This window comes from Triturus cristatus, chromosome 3_1 (genome assembly GCF_964204655.1).
Source record: "Triturus cristatus chromosome 3_1, aTriCri1.1, whole genome shotgun sequence".
NCBI classification, from domain to species: Eukaryota; Metazoa; Chordata; class Amphibia; order Caudata; family Salamandridae; genus Triturus; species Triturus cristatus.
In genome coordinates, this window is record NC_140583.1 from 1042257441 (window position 1) to 1042275334 (window position 17894).

The 17894-nt window shown below is 46.1% G+C and overlaps 1 protein-coding gene across 3 annotated transcripts in view; it reads right to left on the reverse strand.

Annotated features, from left to right (window-relative positions):
* DIXDC1 (DIX domain containing 1) overlaps nt 1-17894 on the reverse strand; it is a 463468-nt gene that overhangs the window by 159727 nt on the left and 285847 nt on the right. For all 3 annotated transcript variants that reach the window (XM_085645796.1, XM_085645795.1, XM_085645797.1), the window contains 2 exons: nt 4563-4812; nt 3768-3878 (listed from right to left, as the gene is read on the reverse strand). In XM_085645796.1, coding sequence (XP_085501922.1) covers nt 3768-3878; nt 4563-4812 — 361 coding nt within the window. The remainder of the gene's footprint in view (nt 1-3767; nt 3879-4562; nt 4813-17894) is intronic.

Consider the following 17894-nt stretch of genomic DNA (forward strand, 5'->3'; position numbering starts at 1 on the left):
GATATACTTATATTGTTTACTTTGAGCACTTTTCAAGATTTGGATCCCTCTCTATGACCTAGGAGCCAGAGGGACCATCACTTTAAGCTTTCCCACCGAATGTCCTGGTGGATGGAGGGTAATCTTTAATGCCCATTATTCTTTAATTAATTATTCTTTTGCCCATCACCTGAATTACTAAAGTCACTTTGAAATTACCCTTAGGTGTCTGCCACTGTCCTGATGAAGACCCTACTGTAAGGATCTGAATCACCTACATGCAGCCTTGGGTCGAAACGTCGACTGCTTTTCTTTGTTTTCCATATATTGATGACCGTGATAGATTCACTGTATCATTTTATAATATCATGGTTTTGTAAATAGGTTAGCCTTGAAAGTGGCTGGATAGGCCATCTATGGATTTGATGTATACATTGCACATTTATCTTTCTTTCTCACCAACCTTCACTGTTGCACATTGCTGCACTTTCCCTCCGTATCTTCTGGAGCACCTCTTCACGTTATTACAAACAATTTTGCTGTTCTTGACCATGAACAATACATGTTTAACATCAATAAATATTGTTTATGATTTTTTCAAAGGTGATGTTGAATCTCATGTTGTAGTCATTTTTCACTGTGACCACTACTCTTTTGTATCGCAATTCACCCAGGTCCAGTGGGTTTTCTGGGTCCCCCCATTGTTTTGTAACTCAGTCCAGCATCCAGCAGCTGCAGTAATTGGTGCTTTCGCCATTGTCGCAGAACACAGCTTCTCTGTTTCAGTGGATGGAAGTGGTGGTCAATTCAGGCTCATTGGACCCGATCAGATGCCATGCAGTCCTCCAACTGGAAAGAGTGGTCAGTAGTGGAGAAGGCCCTTGGTATTTCCAGCCCCACCTGTCCGGTTGCAATGTTCTGGTTCATTCTGTGACAATACTGTGACTGTGGCGTATGTGAATCATCATGGCAGCACTCGCAGTCGGTCGTTGAACTGGGTGGCTTGTGCTGCGGCCAGTTGTTCGGAACTTCATCTTCAGGCCATTTCTCCTCAACACGTCAGGGGTACGGACAACATAGTAGTGGATGCTCTGAGCCACAAGTTTCCATCTTCTCAGGATTTGTGTCTGCAACCCAGGGTGTTCCGCATGATCTGCCAGAAGTTTGGATGCCCTTGGGTGGATTTGTTTGCCTCCAGTACTAATGCTCTCCTCCTGACCTTTTGCTCCAGGATTTCAGAGCTGGGTGCCTGGGGAGTGGATGCATTAGCGATCCCGTGGCCTCCGAGATTCCTGTATGCCTTCCCTCCCTTTCCACTCATTCAGGTGTTTTTCTTTTGAAGGTTCTGAGGGAGAAGGCTCAAAGGGTGGCTCTGTTGCCATACTGGCCAAGGAGGTCGTGGTTCCTACTGTTGACAAATCTGGCTGTAGGGCCTCCTTGGATCATGCCTCGGGGACTGTCTCCTTTGCAGTGTTTCCATCATCGCCTGATGGTCCCTCTTACCCCAGCAGTTTGGAGGCTGAACAGCTGACTCTAGCGAGGCAAAGTTTGCCATCCCATATTATTTCAGTGGCCAGGGTTCACCTAGGTGTTCTACTCTGTTGTCTTATTCCTAGCATTGCACTGCTTTTGTGGCCTGTCTTCTACTTCTTCTTCTGTTCCTTCTATCCTTTAATTCTTTTTGGATGGTTTTCATAAGGGCCTTGCCCTGTTGACATTGAAAGGCCAGTGGGCTGCTATCATGGCATTCAGGTATCTGGTTCTTTTTTTCTGTGATGCGGGACCTTTGGTTTCCTGGATGTTTCTGAGTTTCTCTCTTACTTCCCCTGCTGTCCGCTCTTCTGTACCAGCGTGGGATCTTTCTCTGGTCCTTCGTGCTCTTTATTCCTCTCCTTTTGAGCCCTGAGCTTCTGAAGAGTTGAAGTTTTTGTCTTTTAAAGTGGCTTTCCTGATGGCTGTCACGTCGGCAAGGCGGTTGGGTGTGCTTTCTGCTTTGAGGTGTTCTCCTCTGTTTATGTGGTTCCTGGAGGATGCTGTGATGTTGAGGTTGAATCTTGGGTTCTTCCCCAAGGTTCGCTCTAAATGTTATATCTCTCAGGAGCTGGTGTTACCATCTCTCTGTCCTGCTCCTTCTTCTACTGCACAGCAGTTGTTGCGCACCCTGGATGTGAAACATGCCTTATCTGTTTATGTGGGCAGGTCTGCTGCATTCCCTTCTTCTGACAGTTTATTTGTGACTTTCGGTCTTGCAGGGCAAGGGAAGGCTGCATCTGAGATGACCCTGGGGTGTTGGATTAAGGACACCATCTCTACTGTTCAAGCCAGGTCTACTACTAGAGTGCCCTTTGAGGAGATCTGTTGGACTTGGGCTTCTGAAAATACCTTTATCAGACATTACCGGTTGAATTGTGTTCAAACAGACTGTTTGAATTTTGGGACTGGGGTTTTGCAGGCTGTGGAGCCTCCTGTTCCTGTCTGAGCTGTTCTTTGGATGTTGTATTAAACTTCACTGTGGTGTGCTTCTATCCGGTGTGGTTCTTTGTTTCAGACAGTATTTCAAAGGCCTACTATTTAGGATGTCTGCTTTGGTTTACCTCATTTGGTTATGACTGGGTCGAGGACGAGGGACGTAGAGGTAATGCCCTGATTACTTACCGGTAATCCACATTGCTCCTAGTCCTACTCGTCCTCGGACCAGTCATTCTTCCCACACACCCTCCTGGTATCAGGCCTTTGTGTGGCTTGGTATGTCAGGAAATGCTAGGATATGGCCATTGTATTATAGTCCTTAGCAGGAGGGTGGGTGGGGTTAGCAAGCATTCCCTGTTTTGTTTCCTCTCTATGATTGGATACTACCTCATTTGGTGGAGAGGTGTGGCTCACTAGTGTGGAGAGGTGTGGCTCACTAGTTAGAGGCGGCAGACCCGTAAGCAGAGAATCGGCCAGGGACCAGGGTTCAATTCCCGAAGCGGCAGGGTCGTGGACCAGGGTCAAAAACGGACTCGATAATTCTCGCCTCGGTACCTACTCTAACCAGGAACACACTCGGCAACTCTGGGCATTAAGATTGCCTCATCTCTACAACGGCCCTCCACAGACGCCGGGGATGCCTGGTTTCACCTTGGAGATTCCCAGAAAGGGACCATCTCACAGGGATAGCCAGGACGGGTTCCCCAGCGGTTTACAGCGCCGGGACGCCCCGTTGCTGGGGCAGCTGTGCGCTTTACAAGTCTACAACATTTACATTTACATTTACATTTATGACTTGGTCGAGGACGAGTAGGACTAAGAGTAATGTGAATTACCAGGTAAGTAATCAGGGCATTTACTTTGTTGCTAAACAAAACCAAAACATTTGTATTTATTGTGCGAGTAAGCAATACCATTAATTTAATGAGAAGCTGTAATGTTTCTTTTGTCCGGCTTTTAGACTAAATATGCCAATCATATTGTCTAACTTCCATAAAGTCACTAACAAACAGGTCAATTCGAGTCCTGCCCTTTATAGGTGGAATTCTTTTTTTTTTTTTTTTATAATTGAGAAATCAAATGCAAACACTTTCATTGATACATTTTGTATTACAGATTTGTAAAATGAGTGCTACAAACGTCAATATAGAAATTAGGAATAAGAAAAACTGAATCATATATTATTCACAATGTTGTTTGTAAAAAATGTGGTCCTAAACACGGTCTAGATTTTGCTTCATTTCAGAAAATGATTCCCAGAAACGTATCAAGTCACTACAAGTAAAACGCGCATCAGCGCCTTATGGGATGGGAGGTACCTTGAGAGTGATGTTGGGGACTGTGGTCCATCCGGATGCCCCTCAAACTGTTGAACCATCGCCCGGACACTCCAGTACGGGTTTTCAATATCATCATCCGTACTGCTGCTTCTGTAGAGACATATCACAGCACTGGTGAGGATGGGTGGGTGGATTGAGCGATGAGCATTGAGTGAGATAAAAAAAACGGTCCACTGAGGCAACATAAGTTAATAGAACAATAAACTAACAGCTGCTATTGGGCCAACTGAATATTGCAGCTCTTTTTTCAGCAAATATCTCAATCTCAGTGTAATGGCTTGCAAAACGCTGCCCTAACTTCATACAGATGGCACATTGCATCATGTACAGAGCAGTAGAAAGTGCACTGACCATTTATAAAGATGGGCAAGAAACGCCACGCATGTGTGTATGTCAGGTGATTGAGTGAGAAACGTTGCCTTTTGACATGGCCAGTGGGTAGGGTGCAGGTATCCTCCACATGATGTCAATAGACAGGTTATCCGCACTCTTGTGGCTCAATGTTCTAAACACTGAATTTTAAAATAGTTCCTTCTCAATCCACTTTAAGCTATCGGGCAAAACATGCCACTAAACTGACCTGAAAATTCAGTCCAAATTAAATGTATTTCACATCTGAACTCTTTTTGATAGGTGTGCGACTAGCACTAGCAAGGATACCTTTATCCATTAGGCGTAAGTGGAAAATAAATGTGAATTGGTAGGAGTCAGATCATTTTGACATATTTCAAAGTTCTACATTTCCCAAACTATCAAAAGAATAAATTGGATTACCTTTGTGTGTGTCTGAAGACATCTCGTCCTGACATGGTCATATCCTGCCGCGCATCAGCCAGGGCAGTGACTGCCTCTTGAACCATCGCCATGGCTGAGTGAGGCCTGTGCCTGGCGGTGGTGGAATTTTGGATCTTCCCCGCCAATCCAACTTCGCTTTGGCTTCCAGTTCGACCAGAACCCGGCTTAAAGTGTGCGGCAAGGGCTAGGATCAGCCTCAAAAGAGACTTAAGGTTTCCATCCACTATATCTAAAAAGAAAATAGAAGAAAGGGCATAGTTTGTCAAAATAACACACATAACAACAGGCAAACAACATAGGAACAGACTGTGAATAAATCATGCCTTACAAAACATGTACTATACAACACCAACTTAAGTCTGAATCTGTCATGAATGCCCTCACTGTCCCCTCCATGGCATTCAATGGCAAGATACAATTCAATCATACTGTAACGCAACATAATTGTACAAATATACGCTCTAGTTTTCTCACTATTTTGCTAAACATTGTTTGGTGAGGGATGGAGCCAGGGAAGCTAAACCAGAGCACTTTGGGATAATCTTTCTGACAACATCGGCATACAGCAAAACGCCCTCAAGTGGATCACCTCCCTCCCTGCAAGACACACACAGAGCATTCAGCTGACTCACTTTACCTCGGCACCCAAGGACGTCATCTGCGACGTACCATAAGGATCATCCCTCAGCCCCACCCTGTTCAACATTTGCGTGAACCCTCTCACAGAGAACATCAGCGCCCACGGACTCAACATAATGTACGCAGATGATACTCAAATAATCTTTTTGCTCACCGAGGACCCCTCCAACGCCAACTCCAACTTCTTCACCATGACCAATGTAACCAAATTGATGAGACAACTTTCTCAAACTCTACTCTGATAATACAGAAGTACTAATCTTTGGGAAGAACCCCTCCGTATGGAACCACGGTTGGTAGCCAGCAGAACTCAGACCAACACCCTCACCGGCAGACCATGCGTGCAACCCTGGCATCATCCTCGACGGCCAAATGACATTGAAATAACAAGTCAATCCAGCCGCCTCCTCCTGCTTCCACACCCTAAGCATGCTCCGTGGAATCTTCAGATGGATCCCAATCAACACCAGAAGACTCCAGACCATACAGAACACAGGAGCCAGACTCATCCTAGATCTCCCAATTCGGATCCACATCACCCCCAACCTCAGGAACCTCCACTGACTCCCCATCCAGAAGAGATGCCAGTTCAAGATCCTCATGCAAGCCTACAAAGCTGTACAGGATCAAGGATCGTCCCATATCAACCATCAACTGAACTTCCACCTGACAACAAGACACCAACACTACCCGCCTCACTCGCCCTCGCACACATCCCCTGCATCCGTCAAAGCTGCAATTGAGGCTGCTCTTTTTCCTACATCGCGGCCAAGAACACTTTCTATAATCTCCACGTCTAGTGGAGAGGTGGCTGCACTGTCTTGGCTCTATAACCTCTCATATTTAGTACTTCTGGGCTGTCAATGGCTGGAGATTGGAGGTCTAGAAGCTGTCACCAACCCCCTTCAAGCTCAGCATTCACAGTACTGTTTACTGCTTTCTCTTACAGCCAGCTGACCACACGGCGTGGGTTCCCCAACATTGTATAATGATAACCACTGGACTTCCTGTGACTAGAGAACGGAGGTGCATGACTATTGTCGGAGCTCCATTTCAACATCTTTCTCTAAGGAGACCAAGCTGTGCTTTCACAAGCTGGAGAAGAAAACAACCTTCCTATATCAGGGTCTGTGCCATGGTATTCTTGTGGCGAACAGGCTCACAGTCCTTGAATACTTGTTCCCAAAACATATCTTCAAAAAATACTTAAATATGTAATTACTGAAAGAACAACAAAGAAATAATCAAATGATTATGGGGAACATTCTGTGATGAAAATACTCATTTAATTGCTGTTGGTGCAGATGGAAAGAATATGTTTTGCCTCAATAATAGTTTCCAAATAGCTAGTGTTTCAATAATGGTGTAGTAAATGGTTTAGTCAATGGTTCACCAGTCAAGTTGCACAAATATTCTAAAAGCAGTGGAGCATAACAAAGCACAGAGCAACAAAATGTTTCCAAACTCGCAATTAGGTCATCGATATACCTTACAAGTGCTTAGGCCACTGGTTCACAAGGTGTTGTAATGGAGAAAAGTCCAGTAGCTGTAGTGTAGGTTGAAGAAGAAGAAGGTTTATTAGAACTTTAGGTACAGGTAAGTAAGCAGATAGGAACGCTTTTAGGTAAATAGCAGATAGCCCCACCAGGAGCAGCCGCCTTGCTGCTCAGGCCAACCTCACCAGACACTCACGCATTCCACTACAGCGCCAAGCATTCCACTACATCGCCAAGCACTCCAGCAATCCACTGCATCACAAAACACACCAGCATTCCTACATCACCAAGCACTCCAGCATCCCACTACATCACCCAGCATTCCACTACATCACATGCACTCCACTACATCACCAAGCACTCCAGCATTCCACTACATCACCAAGCATTCCACTACATCACCAAGCACTCCAGCATTCCACTACATCACCAAGCATTCCACTACATCACCATGCACTCCAGCATTCCACTACATCACAAAACACACCAGCATTCCCACATCACCAAGCACGCCAGCATCCCACTACATCAGAAAACAATCCAGCATTCCACTACATCACCAAGCACTGCAGCACTGCACTACATCACAAAACACTCTAGCATTCCACTACATCACAAAACAGTCCAGCATTCCACTACATCACAAAACACACCAGCATTCCCACATCACCAAGCACTTCAGCATCCCACTACATCTGAAAACAATCCAGCATTCCACTACATCACAAAACACTCCAGCATTCCGCTACATCACTGAGCTCTCCAGCATTCCACTACATCACCAAGCACTCCAGCATTCCACTACATCACCAAGCACTCCAGCATTCCACTAGATCACCAAGCACTCCAGCATTTCACTACATCACCAAGCTCTCCAGCATTCCACTACATCACCAAGCATTCCACTACATCACAAAACACTCCAGCATCCCACTACATCACAAAACACACCAGCATTCCACTACATAACAAAACACTCTAGCATTCCACGACATCACAAAACTACAGCATTCCACTACATCACAAAACACTCCAGCATTCTGCTACATCACCAAGCACTCCAGCAACCTACTACATCACAAAACATTCTAGCATTCCAGTACATCACAAAACACTCTAGCATTCATCCTGGCTGAGCAGTAGGGAAGGTGTTACTAAGGAAAGGGCTCATAGCGAGGACCCAAGTCACAAAACATCTCCCTTCCTTAGGAATCTTTTGACACAAATTATACATAGAACAGAAATACATATTATCCAAAACCATAAGTATAAGAAATAAAATTACAGGTTAAACTTTCAAGGTCTGGCATGGAAAAATGAACAATAACCCCAAAGCCATTGAATACATTAAAGATCCCCACAATCTCCCCCTTCGGGAAACCATTTACACGAATAAATCTTGAAAGACTAAAGATGAGAAGAAAAAAAACAGTCCTAAGACATTAAATACAAAATCCCACCCATCACCTTTCCTTAGGGAAACAATTGTCACTAATTGTATTTATTCGCACAGCAAGCACACCCATACTGTACGCCTGACAGGACCACAGGTCTCAGGCAAGGGTACACGACCCCACAACGTACACAATTTACACACCTGACAGGAGAGAAGGTCTCAGATAAAACAGAATGGGGTACAAGACTCCACAACGCACACAACTTGCACACCTGACAGGGCCATAGGTCAAACGGTAAGGGTGCATAGCAGTGACCCAAGTCACAACACATGGCATTTAAGTCTTCCATAAAATGATAAAGTCAGCAGTTTAGGTGCCCCTTTCCTAATGTGGGATTAGGCAGCAAGTTTTTGAAAACGCCAGAAAAAGGTACAAAGACTTTGCAGACAGTTTTGCTCCCTTGCCTATTTTTGTTCAGGAAATAATCCTTTACTGTGTTCTCGAGATGTTTTATCTACAGTACATGTTCTCGCCTGCCTCATAACATATTATTGATTTATTTATCACACTCGGACTACTTTGAAATACAAGTGCTGCATGCAAATTAGGAAAAGATGACCCAGAGAGGGCAAGGAGAGCTCGAGAAACAGTGGGGAATGAGAGACATGCCTGAGAACCGTCTGCATGGAGATGAGAGTGAAATCCTGAGGTGAGAGTGGGCAGCACAACAAATGGACTGTTAGAGGGGCCCTTGGATGGAACCTTGGGTTCTGGGAGAGAACCAAGTTAGGAACCCAGGAAAGAACACTGATGAAGGCCGGAGGCAAAGCTTTAAGATGCACCCAGAAACACAGATAAGAATGACTATACGTGGGGCCGGGAGTAAGAATCAGAGTGTACCAAGTGTGGGAACGGGGGGTGAAGGGTCTTTGGAGTGCTGAGGTGTTAGTGGGTGCAGCCATGGACAGACTGCTTAGCGTGAAGCGCGGAACTTCATTGAAAACGTGAAAGCAGCGAGGTTTGGGATAAAAGGCGGCGGTTGCAACCTAACTTGACTGTCAAGACAGCTGTCAGATTAAGTGGCAATCAGGAGCGGCCATACCAGGTCACAGCACTAAACGGTTTGGATCAGATGACGCGGCACAAAGAAAGCGAGTGGAATGCTGCCCCCCCCCCCCACCGGAAGTGAAGGTCGCAGACCAGTCTTACGGCGGGGTGCTTTGCGCAGGGCCGGAAGGACAAGGTGGGGATAGGGCAAGTTAGGGAAGTGGAGGGTGTTAGGTAGGGCTATAAAAGGCGTCAGGAGAGGAGTATCTGGCCTCTTCCTGACACCATGCACCAGGGTCTGCAAAAGTTAGTCCTACCGCCCACCCTACATGTTGTTGGAGGATGGGTAAGGGAAAGGTTGGTTACAGCGTTTGCCCGTTTAGGACAGGTTGCAGGACATAGGTGGCACTAGGGAAGGGTGGTTAGTCACATACGGCAGATCCCCCCGGGGGGGTGCATAGGTGACTTATGGTGGTGCGGGGGTTGCAATGAGCAACAGAAGGAACTGCAAGGGAGGATGTTTTTGAGGGCAATTGAAAGAGAGATGGGGCATGGGGAAAGAGGTCAGCGAGTGGAAGGGGGAGGAGTGAAGCAAATCAGATGGTGAGTTGTGTATGGCGCAGGGAGAATGAAAGTGTACGGTTTTATCTCAGGAATAAAAGTTGGAACTAGTTAAGGTTAATAAAATTCATTATTGTGCTTGCAACCTTGTCCTAATAAATGGCCTTTTCTCTTCAACAACAGCGTGGAGTGTGGTTATTGCACGACGCTTCTGCGGCACGCGGCACCTTTTGTTGGCTAACTTCAAATAATATGCATATTGTAGCGATATATTGGTAACTTTGGGGCTGCGGAGACACTTTGTCAGCTAAAGGATCTTCAAATTAGGGCCTAGACATGCCGCATTTGTCACACTAATGAGGATGGGGTGGAGGGGAAAGACTTCCTTTGAGGGAAGCAGAGGGCTGGAAATATCTAAACCTCGATTTTAAGAGTGGGGTTTTTGATTTGGCAAACAGACATCTTGAGTAATTAAAAGGTTATTTTCGTGTAAGGGTTAAAAATAGAAAGGTTGCTCGTGACAAAGATGGATGGAAAATAAGAACAGAACACAGGAAAATGTAAACACAATAAATATTATTGTTGTAATAGTATTCTCGCTGCAATAAAAGGAGGGAGAGGGGTTTTCACATATGGTCGACTTCCAGCAAACGTAATCATTGGAGACGAGAAGGGTGGACACAGCTGGGCATTTCTGTTTTTCATATTTTGCCGTCGTACATACCACAAACAGACCCCAGGGGCATTACAGCGCTAGACTACACTCCGCAAAGTCAGATTGATGTTTCCCCCTAGAGGCGTGAGGAGAGGGAGCGATTTTCCCGGAATCACAGAATGCTGGGCCAGCCCCGAGACTCGAACCCTTGTACCCAGTTCAGACCAGTCTAATAGGCTCCATCTCCCACATGGCAGCCGCCCCTGCAAGAGGCCATTTCAGTGACCGGGAAAAGGACGCCCTGAGGGATTCGTATCGATCCAGAGCCAGCAGCATCTCTGTCCCCCACCAACGCCACTCCAGCACACTGTACAGATCAGGGTCACGCGTGATGGGATCTGCCTAACCACGGAAAATGAGATTATCCGTCACTTATTGCATTAGAAGCAGGAATCTACATGGTACGTTTACATGAAGAATGCAGCTGCCTGTGGGCCTGCCAACGCAGCCTGCGATGCAGGGCCAATCCATACCGGGAAGATTGAGGGCAGAGGCAAAGGGAGAGGGCAAAGAAGGCAAGGGACAGGGGGCAGAAGCAAAGGGACAGGGGGTAGAAGGAAAGGGACAGGGGGCAGAAGCAAAGGGACAGGGCAGAAGGAAAGGGACAAGGGGCGGAAGGGACAGGGGGCAGAAGGGAAGGGACAGGGGGCAGAAAGGAAGGGACAGGGGCAGAAGCAAAAGGACAGGGGGCAGAAGGAAAGGGGAGGGGCAAAAGCAAAGGGTGAGGGCTAAGAGACAATGAGGGTCAGACGTACAGAAGCAATGGGGCGAGGACCAGCAGTTACTTGAAGGTAAAGACCACAGAATGGTTACAGAATATTTAGTTCTAATCGTCATGTCTTTTATCCCACCCACCACACTGGCTGACCCCTCTCCAATTGGGTTTCGGAGGATCACAGTTCCCCTAGTGTGTTTTTAATGACCGTCGACCACTTGGCGAGCAAGGAGGGGGAACGTGTGCGTGAGGAATGCGGTGGGATAGGAATCAGGGGAGCGGGCAGAAGCAAACGAGAGATGAGGATCGAGAGATACAGAGAGAGGAGACATCACGAGTCAAGGAGGGATGGGAGAGGAGATAAGAGGGCACAAAGGGGGTAGCAGAGAGAAAGAGGCTGCTCGACTGCGAATATGTATTTCCGACATTTTCATGCCTGGACAAGACCGAGACGAGCCTCAGAAAAAGGGAATAAAAGGGCATAAAAGATACACAAAGCGTGGAAATGACCAACAATCAATAGCAAAATAGATGTAAAGCATAAACATACCATTGCCATGGTAAATGACCAGACAAAAATGCTGCTTGAAGCCACAGGCAAACCGCACAGCGCTCGAAGCGGGAAATAATTCAGGATTTTACCTTTATAACTGAGGTGCAGAGACAGAGCACGTCATTCCTTTTCCTTCAATAGTAACCACCCTCTATGTCTACAACACTACTCAGACAGAATTTAGGCTGGAAAGTCACGAATATTGGTGTGGTGACCGGAGTCGAGAAAATGTCTCTTCTCTCACCGAGAAGTAACAACCGTATGAGCCTCCATGGATACGGAGCGCTTTGATAGTTTACGTCACGGTGTGCTTTTGTGACGTCACTGGGTTTCACAAAGGAACTGTTCATGTTTAAAGACATATTGGTTTGGTGACGGGAGCCGAGAAAATGGCTCTTCTCTCACCAAGATGTAACAAACATCTGGGGAGAGGATGTGGTCCGTTGGCTACGCTGCCGACTTTGGTGCTGGAAACCAGAGTTCTAGCGTCGAGGTCGCGTCCACATTGTGATTATGGGCAACCCACTTAATCTCCCCGTGCCTGAATGTGTAATGTAAATACGGTGCTATGTAACGCGCTCCAATACCTTCGGGTCGAGTCCACGCTATATAAATATCCCCCCATTTTTTTATTTTTTTTTAAATGAGCTTCCATGCAGTGGCATAACGAAACCTGAGGGCCCCCCCCTGCAAAGTACCTGAAGGGGGCCCCCCACGCTCTGCATCCAGTCAGGCGCTCCCATGCCAGGGGCCTGCCGTCTGTGCTTGAGCCCCCCCCCCTGGAGCTCAGGCCCCTGGCCTCCACACACCTGGGGTCTATTGTTAAACCTCTGCCTGGTTTCAGCTTAGGTTTATAAATTAATTTGACATAGTATTTTTTCTTTTCAATAAACAATGGCAGCCATCATCCCTAAAAATATTGACCTTGCAAAAGTAGAACAAAGACTAGAAGGCAGGCCATCTCCATTTATTCTCCTTGTATCTGAAACAGCATCCCATTGACATCAGAACTGCTCAACCCCCTGCCATTGAGAAACAAGCATTTGCAATGCAATAGGTCTTGCATTCGCAAATGTTTGAGCTATTGGCATTGTAAATGACAATGCCTTTTAATTTATGTGTTTGAAAACCTGCAAAGCTGTGCGTAAACAAGCACTTTGTACTTACAGTCCATGCTTATGAGAAGCAAGGCTGGCAGTCTCTTTTTTTGCCAGCCTTGCTTCTCGTAAGCAAGGACTATATGTACACCGCACCGCTTGCAGGTTTTAAAGACAAATGAATAAAAGTCATTGTCATTTACAATGCCAATAGCTCCAACTCTCGCAAATGAGAGACCTATTGCATTCCAAATGCTTGTTGAGAAATACAGCTATGTCAAAAAAATACCCTACAACCATGCTGCTCAATTTTAAAACACATAAAATGACCAAAGAAACTGTGACATGACTGGTGCAGTAAAATCCGCCACAAACTTCACCATAAAAGTGGAACTAGCAGACATATGTGGAAATTACAGAGAGCAACTTTGAACAAGCATTGGCATTGCCAATAGGTCTCGCCTCTGGGACCTTATAAGTATTTAGTTATGCAGCACAATATCCTTGGTGCAACAACATCAACTATTGCATGGCTAAACACTTATAAGGTCCCAAAGGCAAGACCTATTGGCTATGCCAATGCTTTATTTTTTTTTATTTTTTACAGCAGACGCCTTTTAAATAATATTTTAGTCTTGACTCAAAATGCAAGCCGGACCGGTTGGCTTTTCCAGTGTTTGGTGCTGAACTCACCCTATTGCACCTAGAGCACCAACCGCATACCAAGTGACCACCGCCTGCATTCATAACAAAAACAGATAAAGGACGCTTTACTTTGTTACCTTTCTTCGCTGGAGGTTTTGGGGTTTTGGGGTTTGATATGTTGCTGGGGCTAATGGAGCAGTAGTCAATAAAACCAACACAGCCTAAGACCTTACTTCCTGGCCGCCATGCCATCAGCAGATGTCTATTTCAGCCCCTGAAAAGAGTGCTTTGCAAACTAAATATTTGTCGGCCAATACATCTAGTGGAAGAATTCAACATTCCCACACTCATCCGTGTTTTGGGGCAAAACAAATAATATCTTAATACATTATTGCCCCTCTGGTCAGGTTGCAGCCTCTCTCTTGCCTTACTTTCATTATACTGGGTACCATAAACAAAGCGCTTAGTTTTAGACTGAAGCAGGTGGTGGGCACCAACACTCATTTTTGGTGACGTGGACTTGTGTGTTATCATCAGACTTTGACTCAGATCAAGAGAAGGGAAGACAGAAAAGTGAGGAGGGAGAGAAATATAGAACAAGCATTTACAATGCAATGGTCTCGGCATAGTCAAAGTTAGAGCTATTGGTATTGCTCATGAGATTGGCCTACTGCTCTCTCCTCTAAAATGTCAGTGCTTGGAGATATGATCCCAAAGTGGCAGCTTTGATTAAGGGCAGAGGTGGTAACATAGTGTGGACCTTTCCTGCTATACTTCAAATTGAAACATGCAGTTCAATCTATATAACCATGTTTATGAATCTTTCACAAGAAAGTATTTCCACCCCAAACAGGCTATGACAGCAGATACTAGGTGCACAGCTATATAACCATGTTTATGAATCTTTCACAAGAAAGTATTCCCCCCCAAACAGGCAATGACAGCAGATACTAGATGCACAGCTATATAACCATGTTTATGAATCTTTCACAAGAAAGTATTTCCCCCCCAAACAGGCTATGGCAGCAGATACTAGGTGCACAGCGTAATTTCTAAAACAAACAAAAAACAAGAAAGAAAGAAAGAAACAAGAGAAATAGGCAAGTCGAGAATATCCTTCTTACTCTGTCGCTATACCTTATTGGGAGGCGGACATAGACTGAACTAACAAATGAGTAAAAAACATTTTCTTCTGTAATCGATCTAAATCGCGACACTTTAAAATTCGAACACTCAATGGTACACTATTGCCACTGAGACGGTTAGAAATAGGGCTCGTGCAGACCCATTCTGCATTGGGTTTCGCGATGTCCAGTAATATATAAAATTGTGGTTGTATTAGCTAACCAAAATTACACAACTACCTTGGCACTGCGGTTCACAGTATAGTCCTAGTCCTGGCAAGGTGTGTGAGGGCCCTGGTTAGTCAATGTTTTTTGGGGCATCTTTTTAGGAAACCTCATGAGTCGCACAAGTAATCTACAGGCTGCTATTCGACAGCTCTGGATGTGCGCCTAAGACGTTGGCACCTCCCATCGAGCTCTCTGTAGCTCTTCCACTACAGTGCAAAGAACCGTGATGCGTGCAGTGCAGTCCTTCACGAGCATAAGAAGGGGGTGGGGGGGAGGGCGGGGTTATATGCATCCTGCAAATACACAACTGATCGTCATTCTATGTCTATGCTGCGACTAACGCGCTTGATACATTTGACAGGTCAACACTCACACACAAGCCTCTCTAAGCGATCTCTTCTGATCTCGGACTCGTGTAAACACAAGTCTTAACTGCCCTTTATTTTTACTTTCATTGCTCGCGCGCTCTACAGACGCACCCTCCCTTTGTGTCCCCTGGGAGGTGGGAGCATGTGTTTGGGTGTGTGTTTGTTCATGCTTACAATAACACAATAGGCAACCTGCTATCTCATCTCTCGGGGCTTGCATGCGATGCCTATCCGGGGCATCTAGACCTGAATTAAGCCTTTCAGTGGCTCCACTACCTTCAAAGCATTCTTTGCCTAAGAGAACCCCCAGCTCCCCAACTCAAGGTGGTCACGTACCATGGGGGAGAACCTCACCACAATAACACTTAACTGCAATATATGAGATAAAAACCACGCATTTTATTAGCAAAATCTACTGTGGTCAACAAAGAGATCTATTTACACTCTGGGCAGAACGTGTAGCATGAAATCCTGGTAATCTTTCGGTGGAGTCTGGCTGCATTAATCTGAATATCCGGCAGAGCCCCTTGTTAATCTCATGCGTAAACCACCCTTGCTGTCCTGGGTGGAATGTAAACAGAGGATCGGCAGCGCCGCTGCGAGCTCGGAGGAACAGTACTGTGCCGAGATAGCAGCTTTTAAAGCATTCACACCACGCACCCTAGCATCCCCTTTACCCTGGGGGCAAAAGAGCCCCCTTTAAAGAAAAGGGTAGGTTTTACTAACACCTCTCAACACACATTTGCAGATTGTACCTTCTGAAGTAATGACTTTTGGACAAGATAAACACCAGAGGCAAACCACAGAGAGAAAGGAAGCCCCTGGAATTAAAAGGCTCGGATTTCACTGCTGTTTATATATAAATCAGGACTTATTACTGCGATGGAGTGTAGGAGTTTTAAACTTGTGTTAACGTGCATCGTGTATTAGCAAAACAATTGCGTCACCTATAAAACATACGCTATGTAGCTTTTGTCTCTGCGTACTGTTTAAACACAAGTTGCCTAAAATACCCAAAGACCTGCTCTTCTCAAAGGTTTACCAGAATTACTTGGCAGCGGCTCCAGAAATAGTTGAAACTTGAAAGGATTGTGGGAAGGGGCGGACCTCCGAGAGCTCTCCTCTGTGATGCGCACAGCTATGCCCTAGGCTCGGTGCATCACTCTGCATTTACCATCTCTGTGGTAATGCTTGCACTGCACGCGGCCGGAGGAGCGACTGTACGGTACGGCCTGCTGTACCCTGTGCGTCCAACCCCGGGAACACGTGACCCCCCCTTTGTGGCTTAACAGAACCAATCCAGCACCAACACCCTCAAATGCGCGGCGCTAGCCCACTATAGAAACTGGAGCGAGGGGGAGACAAAGCCAACATGAGCGTAAAATGGAGGCCTTTCACGAGGAGAAGCAGACACCATCTGCTCAATAAACAGCCCGACACCAAACAGCTGGAAGCGATCAACTTGTCAGAATGTGCCCCAACTCGTGCTCCGGAGTGCCCCATTTTAGATGCAACTGGTTACAGATGACGCAAGTAAGCACGCGCAGTCCGACAGATGGCGCGCGGCCGCCTCCGCACCAGAGATCTTCCCACGGTGCTAATTAAATCGCTGTGGAACATCGCGTGCAGGCACACAGGCCCATTAGAGCCGCGCTCTTGGGCTGTAATCCTTTGCAGCGGGATGTGTCAGAGCAGAGAGACAGGCATCGCTTTGAAGGAGCAATGGCGGGGAGGAAAGGGAGATAGTGACGTCTTTCTCCGAGGTCAAGCAGAAATGCCTCGGAGAAACGCAGCGTCATGTTCGGATTCGGGGCGTGTTTTTCTTTCTCTCCGCTTCCCATTGGCTGGAATGTTTACATTCCAGAGGAGAGAAAGAAAATAAAAAACACGCCCCCCAATCCGAAAAAGACAGGGCTTAAATGGACAGACACCCCTCTCCTCCAATGCCTGGCCTCCGTTTAGGAAGTCAGCCAATGGAGAAGAGGGGCGGGTTCAAGCCCCGTACTAGAAAACATTAAATCTCGCGAGCGAGACTGCGCAAGCGCAGCCTTCGCTAGCCGAGACCTAAAAACAGTGACATTGGGAGAACGCATTGATGGATAAAGAACCAGCAAGAGTAGGGCAAAGAGGCAGGAAGTGCAGAGTGGTGGAGGAAAAATGCTTGAGGCGGAATCAGTTGGAGGGATAACATTCCGTGCAAGCGGTGGGCCCATAGTAAAAACATAGGACCACTTACTTATTTGTGTATTTATTTATTTTTACAAATTGAGCTCTGCTTACAATCAATATTTCATAGCATGCCATATACACATCTTGGTGGTCTCTAAACTTGAAACGACCAAGGGTGTCACACAAACATTGAGCCCCTAGGTGTTCTAGAAAAAGTCCGACTTGCAATGTGTCGGGGTTTGTATTAAACTGAATAAAATATAGCAACTAAATGAATACACCTCAAATGGCCACACCAACGGGGGGCACTTTTTAAGGTTAATCCCAGATTAAAGGCACATATAGAAGCTGCGATTGTGTACAGTTTTGTAAACTTGCTTAAACGCTCCCTAAAGCTTGTAGTAGATATGCCCTAAGCCTAACGCATACTCGTCATCACCTTTAAAGTGGTTTTGGCGTCCAACTCTCAGAGGTGTTTCAACAATCACAGACAGGTTTGGTTTGTTTGGTGTTCAAGAGCGTGGTGTGCTCGGCGTGGTTGAAGAGTAAAGGAGTGT